Source organism: Coloeus monedula, assembly GCF_965178545.1.
Source record: "Coloeus monedula genome assembly, chromosome: 1".
Lineage (NCBI taxonomy): Eukaryota > Metazoa > Chordata > Aves > Passeriformes > Corvidae > Coloeus > Coloeus monedula.
This window is the reverse complement of record NC_138781.1, coordinates 138,053,213-138,067,567: the sequence shown is the minus strand read 5'-3', so window position 1 is coordinate 138,067,567 and position 14,355 is coordinate 138,053,213. Positions and strand designations below refer to the sequence as shown.

Genomic DNA, 14,355 nt, shown 5'->3' with positions numbered 1-14,355 from the left:
AATAGTTTTTATCTCTTTCACTTTCCTTTGAGGAAAATTCAATTTTTCCCAAACCTGGTGGGGGAGGGGTGATTGTAACCTGCCTTCTATCAGAGGATATATTTCTAACTTTGGCCAAACCAGCACAGACTGTTTAGTCTTTCTTAAACCAACACACATATATATGTCAACTATTTCCATGTATGAGTGGTTCAATCCAAAATCCATTTAAGTGGGAGTTTCCCATTACCTTCTTCTCTTTTGGAGAAAGACATAAGTAGACATAGAAAGTGAAGCCATTTAAGATTTCATGGTTCCCTTTGAAATTTTGTAGTGTTTAAAAAAACCACCACCAATTATGAGAGTAAGAGTGAGATACACATCTCCTAATCTCAAAATGGGCTTAAGAATCAAGTTCAACTGGTAGTAAGTCTAATTCGTACTTTAACACAGGAAAATTCTGAATTGAGTAGCAAAGCAAGTCACATTGATAGTACAGCAAATAAAACTGAAATTTTTATATCAGGTTCACTTCCATCTAACACAGGTGTGAAAAACAAACTACATGAATACACATCCAAAAAAAAAAAAATTAAGAACCTTGAAAGTGACATGAAGAACAACACAGAATGAACATAAATTACCCAATGGAGTTTTCTTACTTACTTTTGTTCTTTTAAAGTATTTTAATAACAGCTATTAAAAAAATAGAATCATCAGTATAATACTTTGGCAACAGAGTCAGAGCACTCAAGATCATATTCTTTTCCCATTACAGTCTGATCAAAACACTGATACAAGAAACAACACCAGTTCTAATTGCCTTTATGTAAAACAGAAATTACCAAAGTATTTTAAAGCATCATAGAGACTAAAAAGTCTGTTTGTAGAGCTATATAATGAGTGAGTTTACGTCTTACACAATGCTGCATAAAAAATGTGGTTTTAATTTGGAAGTAAATTTTTTCATTCACAGAATATCATATTCCATAGTATAATGTAGTTGCTTTGTTTGTTTTCTAAGTGACCAAAAAGACTATTTTAATGTGTGTTAACCACATATGCCCTTGCAGGGGCTCTCCACTGCCTGCACCATTCCCAAGTATTTTAAAGGACACACCAAGAAGGTGGCTTGTCCAAGTACTGCTTTGCTCTAATTTTACTAAAACTTTAGGATTTTAATGATAGCCTGTGAACTCAACTGCTAAGAAAAAATGTGGCACATCATCATAAATTGAACAACCCAAAGATTTACTCAGGTTGTTTTATTAGGCAACAAAACAGTACACTTCATATTATCACGTCAATTAATTACATTTAGATATTTCCCATAGAAAGTAATGGAGCAATTCTACAGGAAACCAGAGTCATACTGACTTCCTATTTTATTTATTTTTTCATTTATCAGAATGGGTTTAAAAAGTTGGAGGAAGAAACTCTAATTCATCAAAATCCACTGAAAGAATCCTGCAGTATCTGATGATAACTGACTTCTTGTAATATCATAATGTAAGCAGAGTCTTTTGCAAAAATGCATGCCTGTGTGCCATGATTAGTTTAAAAAGCACAGGTGTCTCATGAAAAAGCTGGGACAAACACACTCATTTCCCACCACCAACACCCAACTCAACCCAATAATCCTGCAGTTCTGGAGTTGATCACAAATTTCTTTCTGCAGCACAGTGCTCATACAGGACCTTGTAAAAATAGCTCCCAAGCCATTTCATGCAATTTGCTCACTGATACTAAAGGAATTGAGACAACTGGAATGAAACTTTAATTTAGTAAGACAAAGTGCATAAATATATTTCCACACATTAGAGCTTCTGTATTTCTAACAGAGAAAAGCAAAAAACTAAACACTCCAGAGGAAATTAAAATATACAAAGCAGGAAATCTGTGGATGTTCACAAAGCTAGGAAAATGCCACTAATTAAAAGCACGCTTGAAATGCAATTTCCAGTTATTTGGCATACACCATTAGAAGAGACAGTTCTTCCAGTTTATCTAAAAAAATCACCTCAGGAACCAATAAAGAACAGTCAAATAACTGCATATATTTGTTTGGCTTATGTACATAAACTCAATTATTTCCTTTTGATTGCATAATGATCAGGTAAAAGCTTGGTATTAAAATATGCAACTGATTATAAGGTTTTTGGAATGTCTGCTTAGCTATGTAAACACAGAGACAAGCTTCAACATGGTTTATCCAACCCACCCTCATTCACAAGCAGGATGATGAGTTTTTCCTGTCAGCATCCTGTAGCATCACCATCCAACTTCCCACAGAAAATTAAAAACAAAAAAATCCTCCAATAAAAGAAGGTTGTTAAGACCTGATCTTCCTAATATTAAAAAAAAAAATTACATTTGGGGTTGTTCCTTTAAGTTAAAAGGCAGTAATGTTTTCTTAAAATTAGTTTTTGGAAAGGTATCTTACTTTGGAAATGAAAATTAATGCTTTAGTAAACAATTTCAGTTGAATTTACAAAGATAAAATATTTTTTAAAAAATATAGTTGAAGTTCAATTATGCAGGAGGTCTATGGTTTAGAAACTAGTAATTTGCAAGCAAAAATGAATTACCAGCAGAAGAGAAGAAGGAAGAAGCAGCTGAAATAAGGTGATGGGTTGCCAGGGAGGAAAGAGTAATGAGCAGTGAAGCTAAAAACATAAGGAAGGCCTAGAGAGGAGAAAAGGAAGAGTGTTAAGGGGAAAAGGGAAATAAGCTTATTACTAAGCAAGTTCCAAGTCAAGGAGAAATATGAAAAGAATTATCTGCAGATAAAATAAGCCAACAAGATTTTTAAAAAGTGTAATAATTACACAGGTACCAGGAAAAGCAGCTTTTCCAGCAATCCAAGTGCTCTATTATCACCACAGATACAGAAGATCACTAATGATTTGTTGTGTTATCAAAAAATTAGGACTTGTAAGAGATGATGAAGTGTCACAATTTCCTCTGGTCAAATAAGGAGAATTTAAAGAAAGATATTATGGACTTTTAAATGAATAATGCAAGTGCTCATGGCCTTCCCTTAGGAAGAAAAAAACCATACTAGATTCCACTGTAAGAGTTACACATGTGGATTCCTTCTCAGTGATTAATGGCTGTTCTGTTTTCAACTTTATAGTATTAAAATATAATTAGAGAAATTCAAACATCATCTCTTGGCAGCAAAAATTAATGTTTTAAGTATTAATACTTGAAAATAATATTCAATTATATTTTTTACATCTCTAAGCTTTGTAGCCAACCACTGTATTAAGCTACTTCAGTATTTCCACAACTGCAGCATGCAGAAGGATTCACACTTAACATAAATCTCCAACTGCCACAGAAAGATTGTTAATATGAAAAGGAAACGGGATGTCAGAGAAAAGGCATGGACCTTAAACTAGTACTTTATATAGTATAAAATAGAAGTTAGGAAAGAGAACAAGTAGAAGCACTAGTAAAAAAAACCCCAACCTTAAAACATTTGCAATATTACCTTTTTGAAAAAAAACAGCAAAGGGACTCACTGCCAGGAGACAAAAACTGAAATTATGGGAACACAACTAAATGAACAGCCAATCCTCTAGCTATAATGTACTAGTTGTGCAACAACTCTGAGGGTACAGAATAGAGGGAGCATATAAAACAAACAAATTTGAATTCTACTTTTCTATTTTCTATTTCTATTTTTTATCAGAAAATTTCTGTGTGGAGTTACCTGTTAGCACTATCATTTGCTGCCTGGATGCTGCTGTCTATTTGTAGGACTGTTTTATAATCAATGTATGCCTGTCGATACCGCTCCATTGACTCATTTGCCATTGCTCGGCGTAAAAGAGGCTTAAGGGAAAATGGCTGAAGCTCCAGAGCTCTGAAGAAAACAAAAAGAAAAATGCAGGATTGAAAAAGAGTAACTGAAATAAGAATAATAAAACTATTTTATAATATATACAACTATATGTAACTCTGTGATTTCAGATGGCACTAGTAAAATAACTAAGGAAAATGGGTCTAAGTGGTTCATATTAACACCCTAAATTATACCCAGTTTTGAAATCATTAGTGTTTTCACTACAGCTTACTCTACTCAAAACCCTATCTTCCATCTGGAAAACTGCTCTCATTGCCAAGGTATGATTAAGGTAATGGCACCTGCTTAAGAGCAAAAGCTATTTTTCTTAAGTCATGCCTAGATCTACAAGGATTTCAAGTATATGGTGCTTTTGCTTACGTGACTTTCAGCTCTTCTTCCTTAAATGAAAGTATGCACTTAAAAACCCCATTGAGTAGGACATGAATATACACCTGTCCTTCTTTGGACTTCAGGTTTTTGCCTGCCTTTTGTCTGTTTACACTTCTGATTGTCTGCCTGGTCAACACCGAGATCAACCTTGTGCAATTAGAACTCCTTCCAAACACCATGCACTTTTCCAGCAATACGAAGCAGTTCACAAAGGCTTTATTTCTCAACAATTACCTTTTTTCAATGATTCTTGCTAAAGAGAGATAAACTTTTGAAAGAGTGAAATTAAGGTTAGTCTAGACAATTTGATTTCATGAAGTCATAAAGCAATCCAGACCGAGATGTCTCAACTTTCTGCTACAGGTACGGATGGTCAGCTCCAAGATCAGACAAGGTTGCTTGGGGCTTGATATAGCTGGGCCTTGAAAACCTCCAAGGGAATCTCTGCCCAGCATCTCTGGGCAAGCTCTTGCAATGCCAAGCACTGTTCATGGGGAGAAGGTTTCTCCTAATATAACCCTACATAATTTTTTACTTTGAAATCAAGTAACCTATTTGTAGATCATCTATTATATTGTGTTGCCTGCTAAAGATTTATTTGACATTGCCTAATTTATGTGTGTTTGCATATTTGCAGTTCTGCTTCCCAGTCTCTAAATTATTTCTACCTCTGTATTATTTCTACCGCTAAGCATCATGGGTCCTTGTGCATCCAGGAAATATGCATGACATTAAGGACAGCATCATTAAGTAGTAAGAAAAAAAGCTTCTAATTGGTAAGAATACAAAACCTAAAACCTTTGTATTACTGATTTCAGCTGAAATCTTACGATCTTCGCACTTCCTGAATAGAAAAACGTGATGGCTCTTAAATATGCCATCTCAGCCAGCTGTCTGTGATCCTGCATCTATTTTAACAAAATACTGCTAATAAGTAATTTTTTTAGGAAACTTACTCTGTCAGGTAGAATACATACAGTACGTTAAATGTTTTGTACCTTTGTATTACAAAGGTACATCCATATTTTATTTTTAGTTTTGGAGGGCTTTTTTAATAGTTGAGTCCTGCTGTACAAAAATCTCAACTGATTAATTAATATGATTTCTAATTATTTTAAAATACTTCTTTGCACCTTAAGCCTCAGCATTACAAACTCAATCTATGGAAATATTAAAAAACCCCAAAACATCAAAAATACAGTAATCATTTAGTGGGACACAATGTTTGGAAGTTATTGACGGTGTCTGATCTTCTCTAACTCCTGCATCCTTAAAAGCCACAATAAGCAGGAAGGATTTTAGTTCAATTCCTTAACAGCTGTAATTACTGTTTATAACTGTGTCAAGTATATATCAAAAAAACCCCAAACCAAAACAACAAACCAAACACAGAGAACACACACACATACACCATACACGTGCTCAAAAGCAATTTCCAATACTGTGATAAGCATCTGGCTTAACAAAGCTTTTACATATAAGTTACTGCAGACCACTGTCAATCTGCTTTTATATTAACGATTTTAATCCTGCTATGCATTTCTGTGTACACAATAAGCTTAAAAACTGCCCTTACACAGTAAGACAGTAACTTAAAAGTTATTCCTTTCCTAGTTTCCATGTGACTGTTTATGTAACAAAGGTATCTGTCATTTAGACAGGGAATCAGACTTTATTGATACTGTTCTGAGTCAAACAGCACTAGCATTGTATCAGTTAAAATGTTTAATCATCACCAGGAATGTTGTTGTTCTACATGGGAGGTTCCAATTTACCTGTTACAATCCTGAATGCAGTCACTGCAGTTCCCTTCTTTGAGGTAACATGCTGCTCTGTTTGAGTACAGGATACTTAAATCGTCTGGACTTTGTTCTCCTAAAAGAAGTCACAATTAAAATCAAATTGTATTATGAAATTAGGCTCAGGAATTAAAGACTCGCATGCTCCAAGTTGCTCTGCAGTGATGCAGTTTGCAACACTGCAAAGCAGTAAAGAGTTTTCGTTTATCATGTCTAGAGTTATCTACGTATTCAAACATAAATAAATGCTAACAGCTCTACCACAAGAAAACTGAAACATTATTTCACCCATTGTCCAATGTTTTCTGTCACGTGAATTGCTGCCTTCTGAAATGATGAAAGATTTACTGCACAGTAACTCCTGTCAAAAATCCAGGGGCAGGCTAAATTTGTTCACTTGTAGCTCCTTTAAATCATCTAAACAGTTCTAGATTTAAGCATAAGGTATTACACTCACCTAGACCAATGACATATTCAATTGCTTCCGAGTATTTGAGCACAGCTTCTCCAAACTGTCCACTCTTAAATAACTCATTTCCTTCACTTTTTAGTTTTGCTGCAGTAAGAGGAAGTGAAGTGGAACTGCCACCACCAGCCGACTGAGACCCTTCTCTATGCGATTTGGACATCTCCTCAACTTCGGGGCTTTCACTCTTCTCATGACTGCGTAAATAGCCATTAACTTCACCTTCACGGTCTGACAAATGCTTTCCTGATTTCTTCTCTGATGCGCCTTTTTTTGATCTGCTCTCATCGGAGTCCTTCTGCTTGTGCGTCTCTCTGTCCTGCGCCTTGCTGCCGCCTTTGCCGTGGGACTTTCTGTGCGCGTTGCCCATCGCGGGCTCCCCGGCTGCCGCCCGCGCTGCCGCTGCCGCGGCGGAGGCTGCAAGGGCGTTAATGAGCGGGGTTAGAGACGCATCATCAGAGCGAACTATCGGCCTGCTGCGACAGGGGGGTGCTGCAGAGAGACACGGGCCAAAGCCTGCAGCATCCTAACGCTAGGGGGGCTTATCTGCCTCAGAAAACACTGCTAAGGACACAGAAGAATTCCTACTTACAAGTAACTTTCAATTGTTATTGAGAAGGGGTTACTGTGAAGCCTCATTTCTCCTTGCTGGGCACATGGGAACCCCTGTCCTGCGGTGTCAGAATGGTACAGGGCTCACCTTGAAATTAACTCTTTAAATACAACCTATTACAACACGGACACTTTGATTTTCCATGACCAAATCAAAATGCTTGCATGTTAAAGTAAGATCACAAGCGAAAAAAACAGTAATGTTATACAAAACTCTCCTCAAATATAACATAGAATAGGCAGGACAAAAGCTTATAAATCCTTCTCAAGAAGATTGCATTTAGGCATGTCAAAAATCTTTTTATGCATACTTGTGATCATTCAACTTTCATATTTATTTATTACAAATTTATTTAGGAAAAATCATAGAATAAGGATATTAGATAATAACATCTCTGTCTTCCTTATTCTGCTGAATTCCTACCAGATTAGCACCACAGTATTCAAATACAGATTTCTGCAGAGCCTGACTCTCGATACTACTAGTCACAGAAGGACAACTTGTCTTTTGGTACTACTAAAATGCTCTCTTCCCCTTCCCTTCACTTGATGTATTTATCTGTCCAACAGAATTTTTTCATATATTGGAGTGATACTTTCAATTGACTTTAACTAAACATCTGAAGCTGACTCAATACGGATGAACTCCAGATGGTTCCAAATGAAAGAAATAATTTTTTTTGAACATACAAAATGTTACTGAAATCAAACTGAACACGATGGGAAAGCGTAAGACTTGTAGAAACAATTGATGCTCTAGTGCCTCCTACCTAGCTGTAGTCCCTGTTTTGAAATACCATGTTTAACAGTAAGTTCATACTCCACAGTGGGAACAACAATAGGCTAAATCTACCCACACAGACATTTTTGTAAAACTTAAATTATTTATATTTGAGACATCCATCCATCCAATTGGTGGTGCCAAATATGCCAAGAAGGTTTAAAGTCTATTTGCTAGGGAGAATGGTGGTAAAAGGCATGCTGGGCAGATGAATGAAGACAGCAGTATATTAACAACTTCCTTAAAATACATGCTAAAATGCTTTCATTGTACATACACCAAAACAGAAAAAAAAATTTAAATGTCACAGATGAACAGGTGATAGGACGAGCTTTTAGAAAACACAGCAAAACACTCTCAAAGAGCATCCCAACTTCTAGACACAAAGAAAAAGCAAGGCAGACACATGTGATGTGAATGTGCATATTACTTCCTGAATACAGGAGGAAATTTCCTAAAGATGAGGTGCACAGAACCAGTCCCGGACTAAACAGGAAACATTTATAGCATTTGGAGTCTGGAGTCCCCCCCGACAATAAGAATACTGATAGTTACCTTGCTTAGCTGCTGGGTAATGCTAATTAGTTAAATATTTCATGTCTGAGTAAACAGCATGCAAAAAATTGTACAGCTATACTTCTCAAATGTAATTCTCACTGTCTTTTAGTTTTGGTGTTTATAAACAATGTTCCTGTATCTACGGAGAAATGTATTCACGAAAGCAGTATTCTGGGCTAAAAAAAAATACCAGCACTTCTGAACTTTTCTTAAGGGGAAAAAAAAAATGCAAGACACATTATAAATTCCAAGGAGAACTTAAAGAAAGGTACTGAAAAGTATGGACATAATTTTGACGAGAATGACAACAAATACACACTAGAAAGAATTGTAATTTATGTTATTACTAAAATAACAAACTTAAAATTGAAGGACCATCATAAAGCTAAAAAAAAAAAACCCCACTGAATAACAGGAATATTTGAAGTTTGGGGATTGTTTAATATCATATATAATATTCTTTAATATTGCAATAGACCAAGTAAATACCAGACAACTCAACAAATTTTTCTTGATTAAAAGGGGATATTTAAAATATATCAATTTATCTTTACACTGTATTTATCATTTGAGGTTATAACTACTAGAAACATGTCAAAATACCAGGTGCTTTTTTAAGTACATATATGATTTTTAGGTTTTACAGTATCTGAATACTGCTTTTTAGAGTCTCTAGGATGCAAGCAATTTTCCATTTCTATCGGTACATAAACGGTTCTATTTACTTTTGCTTTCAGTTAAATAGAAGATGAAGAGAGACTACACTCTATTTAGACTGTTTTGCTCAAAGTTCAAAAATCAACTCTTCAGAGCTAAAGAAAACAAAAAATATTTTTATTTTTTTTTCCAATCTCTAAATTGTAAATTTAGTAGGAATGCATTAGGCTTACCAACTAGAATGTGAAAAAAACGTGACTACATGACAGGACTACATGGACTACTGGACTGTCTATGACTACAGGACTAGACATTTAGTCTACTTATTGCTGTTAGGTTGACAGTATGTTTTCATTCATTTACTGAACTGAATTCATATTTGTTTCCAGTTGTACAAGAAAACACAGAGTAATCTGTGAAACTGCTTGCCACTTAAATCTCAGAAATATTTATGTATATCACAGGAACACATCTGCCATTGGCATCAGTTGACAATCTTCCTTATATTTAAAAGCCTAACCTTTCATCAACAGAATGGATGTCTTCCTATGGAGCTAGAAGGCACATAGTCATCTGAATGCTCACAATAGAAAACAACCCCAAATTAACTGACATTTAAGGCCAGGGACATGATACACCCTTTCTTCCAAGGTTTTAGGTAAGGAGATTTGGCACACACCAACTGATTTGGAAAAATGTTATTTTCCCTAATTTTGTGCCAATAATGCATTATTGTATCACACACGTACAGTCCAACATTCACAATTAAGCTGCAAAACCCACAGACTGATTTAGTTTCAAGATAAAACACACAAAACATAAAAATCACAGCTGTCATGCCATGACACCTTAAAGAACCAACATAACCAACAGAAAAGAGAAGGGTGAAATCAGCCTCAGGATGTTATTCTGTTGCAGGCTGGAGGCCAGCCACACAGCTGAATCTAAAAGCAACCTGCCAATGCAAGCCTTCATAGCCTCTGCTGCCGACTTCCTCCGCAAGCCATGGATTCTGATTATGCCAGTGGCTTCATCTCAGCAGCCTTGCATTTAGTCACACACTAATCCAGGAATGGGAGATACACTTCAACTGCTTGTAAACTACATACAGTACAAGAATTACATGTTGTTTACCTCTAATAGAAACTTTCAGAGCACAGAGATGACCTCTTACAATTAAAAAAAAAAAAAAAGACAGTTTCCAAAACAAACAACAACAAAAATTACAGATGTTGACAAATTACACCTGACCATTTTTACACCCTTTGATGCAAGCATGGGAAGAAAAATGCAGAAGAAAAATATGCTAGTAGGAAGGCAGGAAAACTGTGTGCGAGAAAGAGCTCAGGAACAGAAAATGTTCACTAACACCAGAAGAAAATTTTAACTGGGTTCACATCAAAGGACAGGTATAAAATTACACAGAGCACAGGAATGTAGGTGATTTAAGCAGCATTTTCCACTTGCCTCTGTTATGCCCATTCTAGAAAGAATTACAAAGATGTGTAATAAAACTAGATTCTAGATTTCACACTCAGATCTACTTTAAGTAGTCAGTATAATTTTAGTCTTCAAACAGACAAAATTCTTTGCAAGAAAATATGGATGAATTTTGTGAATAAACATTGCAGTCTCAAAGACAACAATTTTTTCCTCAGGACATAAAATAGGAAATAATATGACATTACTTTTATCTCCACCACATCTTTCACATTCTTCTGTATTTTCCCTTCTTTCTTCGCCATTTTCTGAATCATCCAGCTCTTGAATAAGTATTCTTTTTCCTTTGCCTTGAGGCTCAGATACAGGCTCTAAACCTCTCAGTTTCTCTTCAATCTCTAGCAGACTTTTCTATAATAGAGGAAAAAACCAGCAATATTTGTTATGTATATAAATTACAATTTATGTACAGCAAATACATTCTGTTAAATAATCCATGTAAGATCCTGAAGGACTATCAAGATAAATGTTGCCAATACAAAAAGAAGGTAAATAAATGTGAATTTTCCAAGAGTCAGTATCAAACCAAGATTAATGGTCAACTTCTATCTCTTACAAAGATATAAGATATCTTCACATCTTTGTGTGAAGATATCACATAAATAAATACTTTCTTGAATGCACTGCTTAAGCAAAAAAAAAAAAAAAAAAAAAAAAAAAAGGAAGGAAAAAAAGTAGATTTATGATTGTGAGATCTGGCATGGTCCATTAAGAAGAGATGTGGAAAATGGGCTCTCTAGAGAAATCTCCAAAAAAGCCTAAAATCAGAATCAAAATTTATGCTATGGAGAATCTGATGTCAAATGGACATCTGATGGAGAAATATAACTGAGAGAACCAGCTACAGTCTCTTAACCAGAACAGTCTCTTAACAGTGCAGCAGCAGGACATGGTTGAATAATGATAAGGTTTGCTCCTCTTGTAAGAGCTGCAATTCGATGATCAAACAGTTTCTCATTCCATTACATTTTTCCATTACTCAAAAAACACCCTTTAACTGCACTTAGAATTGTCAAGGTTGAAAGAGACCTTTAAGATCAAGTCCAACTGTTAACCCAGCACTATCACTGTAACTCATAAACCACTAAACCACTTTACACTGTTAGAGTAAGACACACCCAACATTATGTGCTATTCTGAATGTAAGTCCATGCTGTGCAAGGAAGTGCTATCTCAGTACTTTCTGTCTCAAGAAACAGGTAAGAACAGGATCAAGCAAAGAGTCACATGGACAAAGTACCTTGAAGAATTCCAGTTACTGACAACCGATTCACTTTTATATTAGTGATTCTGGATATAAACATGCACTCTGCGTATGTTCCATACACTTGTATTTAGCTCAAGAGGGTTTTGAGGATCCTCCAAGCAATGAGAAACTTGAAAAAATGCCCTGCCAAGCACTTGTCATTTCTAGATGTGCCAGCTAAGGCATAATAGCTGGCATGGATAAGGACAAAGAACAGACATCTGCTTTCAGCTACAAAAGCACTGCTCAGCAAAGCAATTAATGGAACAGTCTACTCAAAATGAGTGACTGTCTATGTCTGGTATTTTAAGAAGTCTCAGCACAGCCTATTTGATACATCTTTTCACAAAGACTGTTGTGGAGTTTGCCATCACAGACTGACAAGCTGTTTAGTGATCCAGTCTTATAAACAGAAAAAAAAAATAGACCAAAATCTCTTTTAGAACTCAAATCTAGAGACATGTAAGTCCTTGGCTGATGTGAAACTCAGGAACTTAGCTCCAGAAACACCCTAAAAGGGATAAATGCTGTATATGGTGAATTTGACACAAGAGACTTGTACCACTTTCACTGGTTCAAGCAATAGCAGTGATTAAGTAACTCCATGGGAAGAAGCAGCAATGAGCAAACTGCTAGCAGCTTACAATATGCCACCAACAAGAGCTGGACAGATTTCAGAGGGTGAGACAATTGCACAGCATCCAGAAGCCATATGTAAAAAAATTGGGAGAGTAGTAGTATGATGGACTCATAATTAACAAAAAGAGAAATTTACTACCAAAACTGCCCAGTACTGAAGATTCTCAGGACATGCAGAGTCCAAATGCAAGGACTGTTCTAACCTGCAAAACACCCCTAAGATACCAATGAAAGGATATAAACCAGTCCTCTCCTAAACAGCTGAAGTAGTACAAGGACCACATCCTGACCTTAATTTTCAAAGAAAGCATCTGGCTTTCTTTGATCCAAAATTGGTTATGAAGGGTCCAGATTTATCAGAAGGCATGGAAGGTTTTTCATTCTACCCTGGAGATGAGAAATGAGGATTTATAACACCATACTGAAACGAGGACAGAAACCAGCTCCTCGCCTTCTGGGTTAACTTTACCACTACAACAAAAAAAAGCCTGGAATCTCGATTGAATTTTTCTTTTCATTATGTATTCAAACTTAAAAGCACCTGTCTCAATGGATCTTTTCAAGAGAAATTTCCATATATCTTTGATCAGCTAAGACACTAATACTGTAAGTATGTTCAGCAGAAAATGTTTTAGGCACCTAAATTACATTAATAGAGAAGACTTTTCCTCACAGTCTACTGAACAGAAGATCTGGCCACATTCAAGTAACTTATTTCCACCACATGTGGTCTTGGGAAACTGGTCAATGGCACAGCAGATCGAGTGTGTCCTCAAAACTCACAGTTATATCAAACAACATAAACTGTACTCACTTTATGCTACAACTGCATACCATCTCTTTCTAGCCATATTCAAGTCACTGATCTTTACCTTAGCTATAGAGTTTTCTGGTTCAACAGACAACACTTTATTCAGATCCTCTATAGCTGTCTGGTAATTCTGCAGATGACTGTGTACAATGGCACGGCGCATTAAAGCTACAAAAGAACGAAGTGTATTATTTATGTATTTAAAGTATAAAGTGAATAAAAGTACACTATTTTTTCTAGACATATTAAGTGTAGTTATGAAGTTTTAAAAATTCTGCACTTCTATATTAGTAATAACTGTTCCCTTGATAATTTTTAATGATGCAATTTCACATGATGTCTTTTGAGGCAGCAGTCATGAATTGTGAAGCACCTTTTCATCGTTTTTAAATTTTCCCCCCTCCACCCATGCAAATACAGTTAGCTACATTCAGAAAGGAATAAATCAGCAACTTTCATTGCTTTCACATCACTTTTAAATTAATTTGTAATTCATTGTGGGTAATATGGAAACACTGCACTGTACATATACAAGAGGGCTTGTAGTTATCATATGAAAAACATGCTGCCACGTAAGAATTCCCATTACAGATCAACAGGATGAACTGCATAAAACTTCACTAACCCTCAAAGAACCATTAAAATTGCTTTGGGGAGCTACGCTGTTTCCTTATTTGTACTTAGACCTAAAGCTCAGTTAAGTCAACTAACAACATGTACCATTTTATTTACTAGAGATAAAATAATACATTGATGAGCAATTTTATTTTCTACTTTACCTTTTATGTTGCCAGGTTCCATATCTAGTACCATCTCACAATCCTGCAAAGCACTGTCCCAGTCCTGCAGTTTGATTTCTGCTTGAGCTTTGTTATTATACACAGCTGCAGTTGGTATTACTGATATACTCCTAAACAAAGGGAATATTGACCATATTAGACTCATAGTCAGAAAACCTGAATCTAGAAATACTTCACTACTGGAAGCTGATAAAAGTACTATAACAATATTAATACTGGTATTCTAACCCCAGTAGTGGTTAGAGACTCCCTCCTGTGAGACCA

General features: G+C 35.7%; 1 protein-coding gene across 1 annotated transcript in view; it reads right to left on the bottom strand.

The window, feature by feature from the left end:
* SPAG1 (sperm associated antigen 1) overlaps positions 1 to 14,355 on the bottom strand; it is a gene marked incomplete at its 5' end in the record, with an annotated part of 37,420 nt that overhangs the window by 11,829 nt on the left and 11,236 nt on the right. Inside the window, 6 exons of the mRNA XM_082294601.1 lie at positions 3,698 to 3,850; positions 5,998 to 6,097; positions 6,479 to 6,904; positions 10,784 to 10,946; positions 13,353 to 13,459; positions 14,071 to 14,201. Of these exons, the coding sequence (XP_082150727.1) occupies positions 3,698 to 3,850; positions 5,998 to 6,097; positions 6,479 to 6,904; positions 10,784 to 10,946; positions 13,353 to 13,459; positions 14,071 to 14,201 (1,080 nt within the window). The remainder of the gene's footprint in view (positions 1 to 3,697; positions 3,851 to 5,997; positions 6,098 to 6,478; positions 6,905 to 10,783; positions 10,947 to 13,352; positions 13,460 to 14,070; positions 14,202 to 14,355) is intronic.